The 16652-nt window shown below is 45.6% G+C and overlaps 2 protein-coding genes across 3 annotated transcripts; both read right to left on the reverse strand.

The window, feature by feature from the left end:
• Nucleotides 1-549: 549 nt before the first annotated feature.
• matn1 (matrilin 1) lies at nt 550-5332 on the reverse strand. 2 transcript variants are annotated; one of them, XM_084031884.1, is made up of 10 exons: nt 5071-5331; nt 3617-3801; nt 3361-3525; nt 3051-3273; nt 2054-2176; nt 1769-1941; nt 1448-1679; nt 1203-1355; nt 1032-1112; nt 550-925 (listed from the first exon to the last, which is right to left on the reverse strand). In XM_084031884.1, exons 1-10 carry the CDS (start codon nt 5156-5158, stop codon nt 876-878), a joined length of 1473 nt encoding a protein of 490 aa, XP_083888010.1. In that variant the 5' UTR covers nt 5159-5331; the 3' UTR covers nt 550-875. The 2 variants fall into 2 exon arrangements, with proteins under 2 accessions (XP_083888010.1, XP_083888011.1); XM_084031885.1 differs by lacking the exon at nt 2054-2176 and having other exon boundaries at nt 5071-5332.
• Nucleotides 5333-10606: 5274 nt separating this feature from the next.
• On the reverse strand, nt 10607-16652 carry nobox (NOBOX oogenesis homeobox; the record flags this gene model as incomplete). Its single annotated transcript, XM_084031449.1, has 9 exons — nt 10607-11086; nt 11742-12058; nt 12478-12745; nt 14184-14320; nt 14436-14581; nt 14782-14888; nt 15029-15188; nt 15820-16538; nt 16637-16652. 9 exons carry the CDS (start codon nt 16650-16652, stop codon nt 10638-10640), a joined length of 2319 nt encoding a protein of 772 aa, XP_083887575.1. The 3' UTR covers nt 10607-10637.

Below are 16652 nucleotides of genomic sequence, written 5' to 3' on the forward strand. Positions count from 1 at the left end.
ACTGTGGCAACAGTAGTATTGCCCAATAGCTAATTTACTCATCAATTAATAATGTGTGAAATGTGAACACCATACTTACCAATTCACCATTTTTGCTGGGATACACCTGTCAAGCCCTTGTGGTCCTTGGGGGCCATGTTTTGAAGCCATAGGGGTTATTTGTTGTACCTTTTATAATGACTTGATATTTAAATAACTAAAACTGTGTAAAAGTAAGAACTGCTTTGAGTCTGTGTGTATACAATAGTTTCACAATTTATAATATGTACTTCCTGAATAACCTTTATTTAGGAAAATAAAAAACATCAAGGGTGTACCCTTATTATCAGACATATATCTTATATTAATTTACCTGTGTGTGTGTGTATATATAATATTAGATAGGTGTGGGTCTAAGAGAAAAAAGTGTAAGCCTCCAGATACAAGAGGGGAGAGGCAGAAAGATGATGTTGGCAGATAAACAGACCAACAAGTGAGGGTTTGACATGACAACACACAGACTCTTTGGGGTTCAACATTGTGGCAGCAACAAAGAAAAACCCTTCAGTGTACTGTCACTGTTTCCCTATGAGGGAAGACTTTTATTAACAAACACACAGGCTGGCTATGGAGGTTGACCTTCGGAGCACACACAAAGGCATGGTCCCCATGGCAACCGGCGCTTCGTGTCCCAGGAGACCCAAGGGTGGAGGAGGACCAAGAGAGGAGAGGGCAGAGCTCAGGATACAAGCAGAGGTCAGGGTTCACACACACGCAGGTTCCTCTTCAGTATTTTACAGGAAGTAAAAAGTTGTTTGTGTGTGTTTCTGTGTGTGTTTCTGTGTGTGTACGTGAGTGGGTGTGCAGATGTATAGGAAAGAGTGGGAGGTGAGTCCTCAGACGATTTTGTTCTCCAGCATGGCGATCCTCTTCGACATGCTCTCTAGTAAGGTTTTGTCAAGAACAGCAACAATGAAGATGTGCAAGACAGAAAATATGCATGAAAAACGTCCCTCTCAACATCACATCCCTTCACCCGTTGTAAAGGATATATTTTTTTGTCAGTGCCTGTAGAGCGTCTTCTACTTTCTTCTGGAACTTTACGAGTGAGTCACATTCGCAAGGGTCCTCCTCTGTTGGAACAGAAAGCACAGGTTCAAGTCATTGGACTGGTATGTATGCTGCAATGACCAGTAATAGCACAAGTATTTTAAACGTTTCACCTTGACAGATATTAATCTGCAGCTTCTTGGCGATCTGGGTCATGGCTTTGAAGTCGGCAGTATAGAAGTAGTGCTCTCCGGTCGGCTCAGAGGCGATCTCTTTCAGCTCATCCTCCACTGCGTTGCCGACTCCAACGGCGTACATCTTGAAACCTGGAACATAAACACACACAGGTTTCCCTCATCTGACTGATTGTATCTACTAATGCTACAGCCGTGCATTAAGAAGTGATCCACCCTCTCACCGTGCTCCTTGGCCTTCTTGGCAGCATCTCCGATGTAGTCCTGGCTGCGTCCGTCGGTGAAGACGATGCCCACCTTGGCGACTCCAGGCCGGGCGCCCTGACCGGGGCTGAAGCTGCTGTCTGTCAGGTAGCGGAGAGCCTGGCCCGTCATGGTTCCCCTCTCCATGTAGGCCATCTTCTTCACCGCGTCCTTCAGGTCTTTCTTGTTGTTGAAGCGACCCAGGGGGAACTCCTGCGGGAGGGAGGCGAAAACACACATGATGCCGATGCGGACGAGAAGGAGGCTGATTATCAGGTGGCACTGAAATGCCGAACACGTGCCTGTCTGACTGAGCTGGAGTACTGAACCAGGCCCACGTGGGCCTTGCTGTCGGACACGTCCAGTTTGTCGACGATCTGGTTGATCCACTTCTTGACCAGCTCAAAGTTTTCGGGGCGCACGCTCTTGGAGCCATCGATCAGGAACACCACATCGGTGGCCGAGTTGCTGCAAGCTGGTGATGTCAGACAACACAACAATGGGCATGTTACTCTGACAGCACGGTGGTCGCACTTGGACAAATAACTTCACACAGACACACACAAACTTAACACATACACACTCACCACTGCAGCTGCGACCATTGTCCATGAGGGTAAAGCCATCTTTGCAGGCACACTTGTATGATCCGGGGGAGCTGATGCATACCTGCTCACAGTCATGATCCCCGGTGGCACACAGGTCCGACACTGTGTGTGTGTGTGTGCATGTGTGTGCAGAACACACGTACACACAGCGGAATATTTGTTGAGGCACAAACACACACAGAAAGAGGGGGGGGAGGGGGGGTGGTGGACGTTAGAAGGAGAGAATGAAACTATGTCAGTTTGAAAATAGGGAAAAATCTAGCATTGATTTTTAATGATCCACTGAGACCAGCAGCCAGCAGTTTTTGCACACGTGCGTGAATCTCAGTGGATCCTTAAAACAAAACAGGTGGAAAAGATTGGAGTGTTCCTCAAATAAGCGAGATCCGCTCATCTGTGAGACACAGACTCGTCCAATAACAGTCCAGCGCTGTGAACATGCAGCTCTGCCTTTGGGGCGAAACGTCTGCGGAGAGATTGGCTGCTGCGTCGCGATTGGCGGGCAGCAGTCAAAGCCACCGCAGACTGGAAGAGCCAAAGGGTGTCACTAATTAGAGGTTTAATGATTGTCACTAATGGATCGGCAATTACAGAGAGATCGGTCTCGCCTCTCGGCTATGTGAGCTTTGACTGAAGAACAGGAGCGAATTTCGTTCCTTGGGGTTGTTCCTGCCCTAATGCCCTCGTGCACCAGGAGTATTTAACGAGTTTGAATGCTTGTAAATCAACTGTAGCCTCGTTGAGGGCGAACAGGGCAAAATGGGGAGAGAACAACATGGAGGAATGAAAAGATGACAGTCCTAACACCTTACCATCAGTATAGGAGGACAGCTCTCTCCACGGTGATAAAGGATAATGATGATGACCCCTTCCTTTCAAACATGTTTGTCTATTACCAACACTAAGGACTACGTTTTCTGCATCTACAATTAAGCTCCCTTCTTCTTCTTCTTTCCTCTATCTCTGCCCATCTTACCACAGAAGGCCTCCTGGAACTTCTTGGTGAGCTTCTCGATGACGCTGTAGCTCTCCACGTAGTCCACGTGGTCGTCCAGAGGATCACTGGCCATCTGCTTCAGGGTGCTCATGTCCACACGGCCCACGCCGATGGCAAAGATCTCAATACCGGCATCCCGCGCACGCTGAGCCACATCCTTCACGCTGTCCTGGGGGCGCCCATCTGTCACAATGATGGCCACCTGGGAAGGAAGCATAGTTAGATTAAATATCATAATGATGGGATGAGTTCAATTCCACGTGCGAATGCATAGAAACGTGTGTCTGACCTTGCTGATATCAGGAGATTTGACACGAGCGCCCTCGGACTCGCTGAAGGCCACATTCAGGGCAAACTGGATGGACAGGCCGGTCATCGTTCCAGTGGACAAGGGCTCGATCTTGGTCACAGCTTTAATCAGCCCGGCTTTGGTTCGGTGTGTCTTCAGAGACACCTATAGTTGCGTTATAGTAAGGTCAGCCATGTTAAATAGTTTGGCAAATAAATAAAAACTTTGCTCAGCGAAGGCTAGCAGAGCACCATACCTCATTCTTGACGCGGCTGGCATAGTTGACCACTCCCACACGGGTGGCGTTGGGTCCGACATCCAGCCCCTCGATGACCTTAGCCAGGAAGACCTTGACCTGCTCAAACTCCGAGGGGCGAACGCTCCGACTGCTGTCGATGATGAACACAATGTCTGTGGGACGGGTTTTGCACAAACCTGCCGCTACACAAGAAGAAAGGATGACAGAGAGTTATTATGGATTCATATATTAGTAGTTTGCATCACAACTGTACATCCACAAAAATATCCAGAAATGGAGATGGATTTGAAAAAAAAATGTATGAAGAAGGGTGAAAAGTGGGCAGGGTGGGAGGAGCATGGGGAGAACAAAGGTATTGATGGGAGAAGGGAGGGTGGAGGGGATGGAGGCTGGTGAGAAAGTGGAAGGAAATGGGAAAAACAGGATGCAGGGAGGCAACAAGGGTGGAGAAAGGTTTGGGTGGAGGGAGAGATGGAGAAATGCGTGGCAAAAAAAAGGACAGGAAGGGAAGGACAGTTTTTTTAACTCTTAGACAATAATATTAATTAATTATTATTATTAAAATGAAAAACAAACCAAATCAGAAAGAATGTGAGATGTGGTTGAAAGCTCAGGAAAACGCTCTCGAGTTCATATTTTCATTATATTGATGCAAGCTTTTTTGCTGAAAAAAACAACTGTTCAGCTGCAAACGCATAATGGAGCTACGTAATGTTTGTGACAGAGAAATAAAGTAATACATAATAACAAAACGTTCTGCATCAGACAGATGTGTTGGGTTTTCAGTGAGGGTCCAGGCATTTGAGATCTTGCTAAATTATTTAATTAAAACGTCCAGTGTCTGTTTAACGTCACTGATCTCCCTTCTCACCCTTCACCTCTCTCCCTCCCTTCAGTTTTTCTCCCATCCACTTATCACACACACACACACACACACACACACAACTGTCGAAATCCACCATTCAAACTGTGCACGTACACCATCCAAACACCAGCAACGACACAAAAACACTGCCGTCTTTAATATTGGTTGACTAATCGCTTAAAAAACGCTGAAAATAAGTTCTATTCTTTTGCAATTATCCAAACCAATTTTGACATAAAACAAGATGAAACTTCACTTTTTCCGTTACGCTCCTTCAATTCTGTTACCTCTGGGAATTTATACAACTTCACAGCAATGCAGCTAGCTCACACACATCATCCTGTCCTTGCATAAATGGACAAGACTGAACTTAAACCAGAGGGTTAGTCCTCTAAAATGCTGTTACATCCGTTTAAAGCCAACTATTAACTTAGCTTTATCATGTCTGAGGTTTACTGTCCTCACAATATCATATACATTTTTTAGTATAAGAAAAACCAGAGCTAGATGTCAGGTATCACACCATCAAAGTCTGTTCTCAACTGTAATTAGAATCAACTTTAAGGGTTAAAGGTCATCGTCTTACCCATGGCGGCGGCCGTGCGGAGGTCCACGGTGGCCTGAGCCCCCGTGAGGCCGAGCAGCAGCAGGAACAACAGCGGCGTAGGAGTCATGGCGACAGCGTCAGAGGGGTGACGAAGGGGGTCCGAGTGTGTCCGCAGACAGTCCTAGAGTGAGGAGCCAGAAAGGAGACAGTGCAGGGCGAAGGGAGCTCCAGGCGAGGGGAACGGCCACAAAGTGAGACTGAGTGACTCTGAGCTCCAGGTTATCAATGCAAGTGCTTCACACACTTGGCCCACAGACCCCCCCCCCCCCCCCCATCCCCATAGCGTGTGTGTGTGTGTGTGTGTGTGTCTGTGGAATAAGAAATAAGAGAGGGAAATACCTGCTCTGGGAGGACCTTAAATGGTGGGCAAGGAAAGACAAACACACCTTGATATGGCTAGGATGGACAGGTATGCATGTGTGTGCGTGTGTGAAAGAGAGAAAGTAGTAAAATCCGTGTTGTATGTGTGCTCGTGTACCTGAGTGTGTACAGTATGTGTGTGTGTGTGTGTGTGTGTGTGTGTGTGGGGCTGGGGCTACAGGAGCGGCTGGGGTTTGGCGCAGGGTGCGCGCCAACGCAGTCGCCCCAGGTTGGATTTGGCCAAAGCTCAAATAAACACCAACATGAATTCCTCTTTTCTCCCCGCGTTCCCTCGTATAGCAAACACACATTTATGGTGCGGAAGTGGAAGGAGAGCCACCGTACACAGCCCACAGTGTTCCCGCTGTTTGGCCACGTTGGGAGGTGTGTATTTGCATTTTTTTTTTTTTTTTTTTTTTTTGCATAAGCATGCATTTTTGTATAACTTGAAGTATACAAGCCAATTCCTGGATCCTGAAGTTCAGCTCAGTTCAGCTCCTGAATTATACGTAACATTTTGTGTTTCACCCGTCTCTTCTCCCATCCTTCCCACTTTTTTTGTTGGATATTTTTAAAGCCTTGACTTTCATATATATTTTGAGATCAAATTTACCACAGAACAGCACAACAAACATAAATAGGAGGTAAAGATTCCCGAGAAAACAACCTTCACCTTCCCGCCTATTTCCCCATCACTCTCCTTTCCACTGTCAGGTCGGCGGCAAGGCCCCAGCGGAGTAAACACAGTAGGAAAACACACTTTCATCAATACTCACATACACACCTTTAATCTCTCCATAGACTCAACATACACACTAAACAGAGAGCCTTCATTCCCTCCAACATCCCGCTCCACCCGACCCAACCCTGCATTCCTCCGCACCTCCTCCTCCTCAACACACACACCTCCACCCACACGCACGACCCGAACAAGCCGCAATTGAGGGGGTTAGTCTGGGGGGGGGGGGGGGTAGTTTGGGCTCAGGCTGTACAGTAACTAGCCAGACAGATTTTCTGCTGAACAGAACAAGCTGTGATATCAGTGTGTGTGTACGTGTGTGTGTGTGTGTGTGTGTGTGTGTGTGTGTGTGTGTGTTATGGTGGCGATTGGTTGAACATTAAATACTCTAGATGTTATTCCTGTTTCATCTCTGGGAATGGGCTTTTTGGCTATTCATGCAACACAAACTTCAAAATTCACAAACACACGCGCGCGCACACACACACACACACACACACACACACACACACACACACACACACACACACACACACACACACACACAGTCAGGTTATGTAACTCCCCGTCTGCTTGGCAGGACAAACACAAACATGAGCTGGATGAGCTTTACATCCATCACCATACCTGAACTTTTTTACGGTGTCATGAAGTTCAATCATCTTTCATTCGGTGTTTCCACATGATTAGAGTTATAAAGGTGGACTGTTGAGACGTGGATGTTAAAAAAAAAGGGGAATGATAAAACGGCTATCTGCTCTGTGTGATACAGACTCTTATAACGCTAGAAGATCAGTTCCAATAAAACTGACAAATTAGGGATCCTAACTACAGATTTTTTTTTCTTTTTTTTTGGCATTATCATGTTTCAATTTCAATTTCAATCATTTAGTCTTTCAAAGGTCAGAAAGTTTGACCCCTTCATGGAGAGGCCCAGGGTCCTTTGCTGCATGTTGACCCCCCTCCCTGTCTCTCTCATATAAAGGAGAAATGCCCACCCTAAAAAAGAATATTTTGCATTTTTGACTTTTAATGGCGCTGACAAATTATCTGAGACAATCAATCATCAGAAAAGTAATCATCAATTTTGATTTATGGTTATTTCAGTTCATTTTAAAGCCAGAAAAATAGCCCAAATGTACTGGTTACCACTTCTCAAATGTGTTTACTGGGGTTGTTTCGTCTTCTGACGGTAATGGAATGAGTTTGGACTGTTGGATGGAGAAAAGCAATTTAAAGATCATGGCCATGAGTTCTGACAATTTATAGACCAATTCGTCGCTTCTCAAAATTGTTGATTAATCTTGTTTTCAGCACTAATGGCTTTCTCGCTCCATTCAAGTTGAGTGACATTCGCAAACAAGTTCAGAACATTTTCCATAAACCCAAAAAGTGCATTTTCTATTTCCAAATTCCTAATGGGCTCATCTTCTTCCCAGCAGCAAACCAGAAATATATTATATTAAGACAAACGCATATTTGCTTCCTATTAAAGAAAACCTTCCTGGAAGTCTTTTTCACTGTCACCAGCCAATCCACCACAGAGAGTTCAATTTAGAGAATATTCATCACAATAGTGCTGCCAGAACCACCGAGTAAATGGAAACAAATCTAAGACAAACACGTTCCTTCGTTGGCCGCGCTGCATGCTGTTAGACATTTTTACACAAGACCACATTCAAATAAGTGAGTGAACATATTTACTATCGACGCGGTGAGGTGAGATATTTTATCTTTGTCAAATCTTTGCCTTCCACTGTTTGTCTACACGGCATTTGAACAGGGAAGTCTGTTCATTCTATCCCAGCTGTTTGTGTTTTCCCCCGGCCACTCTCCCTCGTGTCCCCTGTTCCTCCTAATCTAACACAAGTCTATTTGTCGTGTCTTTTCAAAACAAACTCAAAACCAACACCCTAATGCCAACGAAACCAAAGAACCAAAAACACTGGAGGATCTCCAAACCACGTCTCAGCTTTGTCCCACAACCGATATTATTACTTTCAAAGAGTAATATCAATAAATATGTTGCCCACTAGTATCAATAAACTTCATTACTTGACCGTATCAAAGCGGCGTGTGTGAGTGTGTGTGTGTGCATGCGTGCACACAGCCAGAGTTTTGGAAAGACTGTGATGATTTTTTTTTTTTTACCACATCCATAAATATTGAAACAAGTTCCCGTTCTTCAAATCTCAGAATACCGAGTAAATATTGACACAGTGGACTCGAGGTGGAAAGAAGCATCCCATACCTGTACTTACACACTCTCACACATGCACACACACACACACATGCACACACACACACACACACACACACGCAGACACACGTGCCTTCCAGTTGTGCTCTGAGCGCTCTCTGTTCACACCAGGGAAGCCCTGGAAAAATTAATTGCAAAGTTTAACCTACATGAAACCCTCCTCAGTCACACATGCAAGCTCACCGACACATGAAAGCGAAGAAAGGCGAAACTGTGCACAAGAGGCGAATAAACACAGCGATGGGCTTCACCCATGCACAAATAAAAACCCAAATCCAGAGTAGAAACTTTGCTACAGTGCAGTTTGAATAGAGCTCTCACACTCGGGGAATTCATTCCTGAAATGAATGTGTTGTGTGTTTCTTTAAGAGAGTTTGAGAAATGAACTTTGTGTGTGTGTGTGTGTGTGTGTGTGTGTGTGTGTGTGTGTGTGTGTGTGTGTTTATGCTGCGCTTCTCCTGCCAACAGTAACAGCTCAGTAGCCAGTGAACAGGAAGAGAGAGGTTCATTAAAACCCAAATACAGCAGTTACATAACCAGCAGTTCTGTTCATCCCAGAACCCCCTGTGCTACAAACACACTCCTCCCCTCATCCCCATCTTCTTCTCCCTCCCACGCCTGCTGGCAGAGCCCACCCATCATCCTCTTCTCCTCCCATGGCAACAGCTCATCTCAGCTCTCCTCCCTTGTTCCCCAGACTAACACAATGCCTCACTCTCCCCCCCTCTCCCCCTTATCTGCTCCCCTGGTCCCTGCCACCTCCTCCTCGCTCTCATCAAACAGTTCCTTCTCTTCCTCCCACATCATCACCATCCAAGCTTCACTTCAAACTTTAGCTAACATACAGCAGGACTACGCACCAGGAATATTAACTAGAGTTAAAACAGGAAACTTTTTTTTGTTTTACTTTCACCACATGGAGCAAAAATGACACAGTGGTCCCAAATGTCTTCTATAGTCTCAGAAAAATGCCTTCAGCTGTTTCAAAGGCGGAGTTTGATATAGGGATTTGAGTCTTTCCTACAGGCACAGCTGACTTGCCTGCTAAGAATAAACAGAGCAGAAAGTGCATTAGTCAGTGAACACAGCAGGCAGCAGCACAGATTAAGGATTTGGACTGTGATTGTCTGGGATACCTCCACCCCAGAAACGACTCGGTCCCGTTTCCCCGATGTTGGATTTATGACTGTCGCACATCCCACAATGGAGGCATGTGTGAGAAAGGAACACGCTGTTCAAATCTCAGCATGCGGTCGTCCCACATGAAGGAACAGTGCCCTCCTGTGGACTGATCTGAAGGACTGTGGACAATTACTTTTAAAACCTGGCACATTTTCTACAGGGCTACAATGAAACCATGATTAAAAAAGCAACCACAGCTGAATAACAATGATATAACTTCGGAGGTTATTATAGTCTGTACATGAATTTCCTCAGGTTTAATAACGTATCTACCTATCCATCTAGCTCTCCTGAACGTTCTCCTCATCACCAATTGTCTTATATGACCTTCTATTATTGTCTTACTATATTGTTTTCAATCTACTTATAGTACAGCAGCTGTGCATGGGGTGGTTGTAGACAAAAACATAAGCACAATAAAACCCTCATATCTGCCTATAATTAAGTGTTTTAAACCATTTTTATATATTTGCATACTACTATTTAAATGCTTTGAATTAGGTTAAGTAAAATTAGTATTGCCAGTTTCCATTGAGTACATTTTTCACTTTGTATCAAGGTTTATTTGTGTGTTGGGAAATCAACACTTAATCACAACACTCATGATTTGTGAACATGCATGATGGGGATGTGGAGAACAATTATGCTCGGCAATAAAACCACCTCCTACGCCTTTCCCCCAGTCCGCAACTAAATTGTCTCAATAAACAACAGTCCTCGGAGCAATACCATATAAAATAGTAATAATAATAATAATAATAATATTTTGAAAATGCTTTAAATCAAAGCAATGATAGTTAAAAGCACAACAATAAAGGATTAACAGAGAAATTAACATTTATTGCAGCCAAGCTAAATGCAGCAACCAAACCAGCTTACAATAATATTTCTACTGAGAACATCCCAACAGCAATACAAATGGAAAATACGGAAATACTCACATTAACACAATATATATATTTACACAGATACCTGAAATACACTCTCTCACACACAAGCATGCAGTCAAAAGTGTATGGGGGAGAATTCGCAGTGGAAGTGGCTGTGAATCTCTCGAGGACTGTCATACTCAATCTTAACACAAGGGGGCACTGGAGAGCTGTCTGGAGAAGCAGGGCTGACCTGAGCTTTGCTTGGGGTGATCTCCACTCTGAGGTGAGATGGCCGCAGGGTGGACACAGGGGGGAGGACGGCGGTGGTGGTGGTGCCGTTGATGCTGCTGGCGGTGGTGTACGTGTGGGTGTGTGATGAGCGCTGTGAGTTTGCATGCGAGGGCCCGTGGTCCCCCCGTGCGAAGAAAGAAGTGGAAGGCAAGGTGCTGGAGGAGGGTGGCTGGTGATCCCTAGCACCTTCCAAGCTGCCGGGGTAAGTTGGAGGGCAATGAGTGCGCTGGTGGATGGCTGGTTGGCTGTACATGCTACCCCACGGGTACGACTGGTACGCTGCGATCCCACCTGCAAGGAAAGGACAACCGAGCTTCACTGGATGTAATGCAGCTCAAGTTCAGGAGCAGGATCACTCCTTAAAGGCCTCTCTTCCTGTCATATGCCTCTAAATGCCTACTCATGCATACCTGTTTGTTCTCATTTTTGTGACTCCCCCTTCCTCTCTCTCTCTGATATCGGTCCCCTGGGCGTCTGCTGAAGCCAGGAGGACTGTGGCTCTTCTCCTGCCACTCTTTACTCTCACGTTTCATATTCAATAAACACTTATACTTGTGTGTCTTGATGTATGACTGGCTATCATGCAACTACAACTTTCCATGGTTGTTTTGCTGTTTGTTTTGCAGGTCTTCCCTCTCTCTCCCCCATGTTTACTATCTAGCTCTAGAGTCACTGTCAATAACAGGTGAAAACCAACTACAACAGTTAGTAGAGTGGGTAGAGTATTACTGGGGGCATTCAGGAGTCCAGAAGTAAAAGTCTTGCTCATTTTTTTTAAATAGACAATGTTTGGTGAGTGTGTTTTTTGGTGGCTGGGCTCTTCCAAGACTTGGATGGGTATGAAACTCTTCCAATTATATAATTAGTGTAAAGAGGAAAAGCTATTTTTAGAAAATATCACACCACAGTACCTAAAATAAAATAAAATCTGATGTTGGAGACTTACCATGATGGCCAGCCGACTGCAGCAGGATTTGTCCTGTATTCTGGGACTGGAAGTAGGTGTGACCTCCATTGGAGTAGGTCACCATCCCAGTGGAGTTTCCTCCAGGGCCAAAGGTCAAGTAAGAGGTAGGGTTGGACTCTGGAGGGTTGGGGGTGAGGTAAGGAGAGGGGGTGAGGTAGGCCATGCAGGGCAGAGATGCTTGAGGTTGGTGCTGGGGTTGGCTGGGGGGGAAGGAGGTCTGGAGTTGGTAGGAGAGAGGGTTGTTCTGCTGGCCTGAGGTCAGGTAGTCAAGCTTCTCCCCAAAGTCAAATAGAGAACTGGGGAAGCAAAGGTCATAAAAACACAATCAAGAAAAATAAATCTGCTACTATTTTTGTTGATAGTAGTTCTCATTTGGGTGAACTGACCCCTTAAGTCTCCTAACAGAAAAACTGAAACAATTATTGAATCATTGTTTTACATTTTCTTGCTAAAGCGCTGTAATACATAATAGTAATTTAGTACAAAGCATTTGCTAACTGAGACGTCTCCTGGCAGGGTTTTTCAAATATTTCATGCCAGTTGAAACGGACTCCCCACTATTACAGGGGCTGTCTGAGGTGTCACTATATCAGTATTTCACAGGATCTCTGCTCCTGTCTGCAGCCTCTGTCCCCCTGTCATCTCCAGTACTCGTTGCCCCTGTTCAAATCATCGTCTAGTATTCATGTCACAGTCTGCTGTGAATCAAGCTGACCTGGTGTCACTCTGCAGAGACTGGGTGTCACGATGTGCCAAGGCTGAGCCCCCCTCCAGAGCATCATAGAACAGAGGTGGGGTGTGAGCCAGGGTGTTAAGGACAGGCAGAGGAGGAGTTGGGTTGGTGGCGTTGTAAGTTGTTGTGAAAAGGGGGAGACTGGCTCGCCGGAGGGGGGGAGGGCTGTGCATGGGACGTGGGTGGTACTCTGCCAACCCCTCCTGAGATGAAAGCTGGTGCTGGCCCACATCTCTCACTCTGGATTGACCTTGGTGATAACACAGAGATTAAACATTGGTTTGGTTTCTGGGGAATTTTACCATCTCCACTGGTCCACTGAGCACACAGAGTCAAAGCTACATCAACACTGCTACGTCTCCATTTTAAAACGATGCTTTAAATCAAAAACGGTCCCCGTCCAGGAAAGTGTTTTAGTGCCGTTTCAGAAATAACCTCTATCCATACAACCACGCCTGAGAACGCATATCACATGACCATTCACATACACTGGGCATGCTAATTATAGCTCCTCCACATGTAGCTACACTAGAAAACGCATTAAACTGCACAACAGTTGCTTGCGTAGACAACAATGTCAGCAACAAAACGTAATTAATTATCCATATTGCAATTGCCACTGGTTTTCTGCCAGGAAAAGGATCACGCAATAGGAGTGTGACGAATCATTAAAGGGACATGTTGCAACTGATAAAATCCATTTCAAAGGTCTCACTTTCTTCTCGTCAAACTAAAACGTAACTCTAGAGCTTTCAAACTAAACGTTTTAGGGGTTCTAAAGCGCCGGAGAAGTGCGGAGTCCAGGCATAAACTAAACAAAGAAATTTATGCATTAAAAACTGCAATTAAAACCATAATGTAGTAGTGTAGAAGCCTAAATCTACCTCAACTCTGACAAGATAACAGATTCTTACAGCATCAAGGTAGCTTCTCTTAAAGAAAGTGCTGAACTGCTGAAGACTGATGGTTGTTCTGACTACAATAAGATCAAACTCCCCACTACTTCAGATTCATTGTGCAAAAAGAGAGATGACAACTGCTAAAAGCAACAACAAAATCCTTCATCTCAGCATACCTATCACATATATCACACGATATTTTCTACCTTTTGTGATGTACATTTTTTTATTTTTTAACATTGTTTCCCAGCAAAGATTATTAAACCTTCAGCTGTGGAGAAGGCAGCATCACTACTTGATCACATTTCATGATTTAGCAAACCCTGACTCTGGTTAAAACTGCACTAAAAACCTGTTGTGGCGATATAGCAGAGGTTTGTGCGTTGGTGTCGGAGTGTCAGTGATGGCCAATTAACATCAAGCGAATGCACTGCGATTCCCGTCTTTCATCCCTCGTTGCTGGGTTGTACATCTCTGGCTCGTCGGTGTCGTGATCGGCCACAGCAGTGTGACATCGGGCTGATTCAGTTTCAACCTTTAGCAACAGGCCGCTGCAGAATTTTTCAGCACCCCCCCGCGGCCCCCCGCCACCTCAGGCATTACCTAAAAGAGCGTTTCTAATCCTGGCATTTTCACTGCAACGACTGATTGGGTGTGAATGCAGAAGTCAGGGGAACAGGATGGCTCCTCAGAAACCAAACTTCTTCTGAATAGTAATCATGGAGCACACTAAGCCAATTATAGCAGGTACGTTTTGAATAATAATGTGTAAATACGTGTGGATCACACCTGGGCTGTTGAGGCTGGCCAGCAGATTGCTGTAGGAGGGCGGAGTCTGGTTGGTCAGGGTGGGTAAAGAAGGTGCTGCAGGGGCCAGCTGGGGCAGCTTAGTGGCAAAGTGACTGGAAAAACAGGAAGCGCCCATACTGAAACAAAACATACTTACAATAAGTCATGACTCAAATTAGGCTTACATAGAATATTTTGCACCATGTGAGGACAAAAAAACTACAAACACACAGAGGGATAATACTGTAATACCTGTTGGGTGCCAGTGTGGGCAGGGTGGGATGGATTTGGTGATGTAGGGGGCTGCTGCTGCTGCATCCAGCTCTACTCTGTCGGTGATCAACCCTTCCTGTGCGCTCCACTTTCCTCCACTTAGCCCTGCGGTTCTGAAACCAGACCTGGTTCACAGAAAACATGCAGAGGGATAAAACGGTGAGGAATGGTGGCAAAAAACTGGATAGAAACAGAACGCAAGGGGAAGTGAAAGAAGAGACACAGAGACAGGAGGGAAACTTAATTTCCTGTTTGCTCATTACTCTTTCTTCTAGGAGGTACATCACCAATTAAGCAACGTAAAGGAGTCAGGAGCACTTCTAACCATAATTCTTTGAGGTGTGACACCAACTGAAGCAGCGATTACTTTCCTCTTCTCTGCATCCGGATAGTGGTCGTCCTGGAACAAGGCCTCTAAATGCTCCAACTGATCTGCAAGTATATGCACGCACACAGACACACACACACACGCACACAGACACACACACACGCACACAGACACACACAAATGAAGGTCAACTATTAGCATATTCAAATCTGAACACACCTCACTGAAGTGACAGTTGGGTTACCGGTACTGTAGAGCGTTCGTGTTTTCTTCTTCCGTGCTGGCGGAAGCAGGCAGCTGTCCAGCTGTAATCCTGGCGGCTGAGGGAAGCTGGGAGCCCGGCCTCGGCCCCTGTTGCTGAAGCGGATGGAGCGTCGGGTGGAGTAGACCTGGGTTATCTCCATCTGCCATGAACCAGACAAACATCATCTCAATCAATTAAATATTGTCTGATTTACTCTGGATTTCCTTTTTAAAATGTTTCTTATCGTCAAGTGTCAATAACTACATTTCTTTAAAGCTGAACACAGATTATGACTTGATTCTTTTGCTCCATTGTCCCCAATGGTAGCAAACGGGAAGAGGAGGAGACGAGATGTATAAGAATAATTTGGTTTGACGAAACTAAAACCTCAATTTGAAAATAACAAATGAAACTGGAGAAATGTACACTATGTTTTCACTCTTGTGTGACTTTTGGTTGCATTAAAACCCAGATGGGGGCATCCAAAATGCAGAACGAGGTTTCAAAACAGTTCACAAACCAATGGGTGATGTCATGGTGACTACATCCACTTCTTTTATACAGTGGATGGAGCCCACGCTTACAATTACACGCATCACTACTGTCCACCACGGGCCTGACAATTCTATAGGATTGCAAGTCTCAATCACTGGAGTGCTCTTTTAAGGGGGAATTAAGGGGTAAAGTGTGTTTTAAGGGGTTAAAAAGTTGTGGAAATAATGCTGTTCACTACATATGTTCACAGCTCATCCAGTGTGATTCAGTGATAAACAATGCGAGTCTATCCTCACCTCCAGAGGGCCCTGCTGGGGGAGACAGTGAGGTAGGAGCGGGCTGTGTGGCCTTTTTGTCCCGTGAGGCTGAGGAGGTGCAGGTTGGATCAGGACTGGAGGTTGTGAGGAGCACAGCAGGGGAAGAGGAACCGAAGTGCAATACAGCCCTGTCCCCCCACAACCTTGGTAGACAGGGTCAGAGAGGTCGCAGCTGTTCATCAGTCCTACGGGAGGCTCCAACAGAGCCGAGCTCTCCTCCGAGCTCATCGCTGAGACCTCCTGGATCTGAGTCTCCTTTTCCTCCCCACACCGCTCACTCACATCTTTCAGAACTCTCCTGTTTCTTACTTTCTCACTTTGCTTCTTACCCCGCCTCTTCCTACTCCTCTTCTTCTCGTCTTTCTCTTCTAGACTTTTTGTTTCTTTGTCCTCTTGCTTATCAGCGCTCGTTTCCATGACATTCTCAACCTTGTCATTGTCCATCTGCACCTCCAGTGCCTCCTCTGCTCCCGGCCTACTCTCCGGGTTCACCTGCTCCTCCTCTTCTCCCTCGGTCGCCATCAATTCATTTTTGGACACTTTCTTTTCTTTCCCCCCCTCCTTGTCTTCTCTGTCCGTCTCCTCTTCATCTTCCCTCTGATTAAACACATCCTCCTCCTCTCCTTCCCTCCTCCTCCTCTCTTTGCCGTTCTTTGTTTCCATATGCTCCAGCTCTTCACACAGAAGGCTTGGACAGTCTGCAACAGAGTGAATTGAGCGAATTTGTATCTAAAAACTCTTACTATTAGTCAAAACCAGACCTGGAGAAACGTCATCATGCTCTTGTAACTTATACCATGCTGCTGCCACAT

Source organism: Eutrigla gurnardus, assembly GCF_963514095.1.
Source record: "Eutrigla gurnardus genome assembly, chromosome: 17".
Taxonomy (NCBI): domain Eukaryota; kingdom Metazoa; phylum Chordata; class Actinopteri; order Perciformes; family Triglidae; genus Eutrigla; species Eutrigla gurnardus.

Excerpts from the sequence above, each read along its gene's own strand:
- matn1 (XM_084031884.1), bottom strand. The coding sequence starts at position 5,158 with ATGACTCCTACGCCGCTGTTGTTCCTGCTGCTGCTCGGCCTCACGGGG. Across the intron at positions 1,942-2,053 it reads CAATGGTCGCAGCTGCAGTG|CTTGCAGCAACTCGGCCACC; the intron begins GTGAGTGTGTAT and ends TGACATCACCAG. Across the intron at positions 1,113-1,202 it reads GCAGATTAATATCTGTCAAG|AGGAGGACCCTTGCGAATGT; the intron begins GTGAAACGTTTA and ends CTGTTCCAACAG.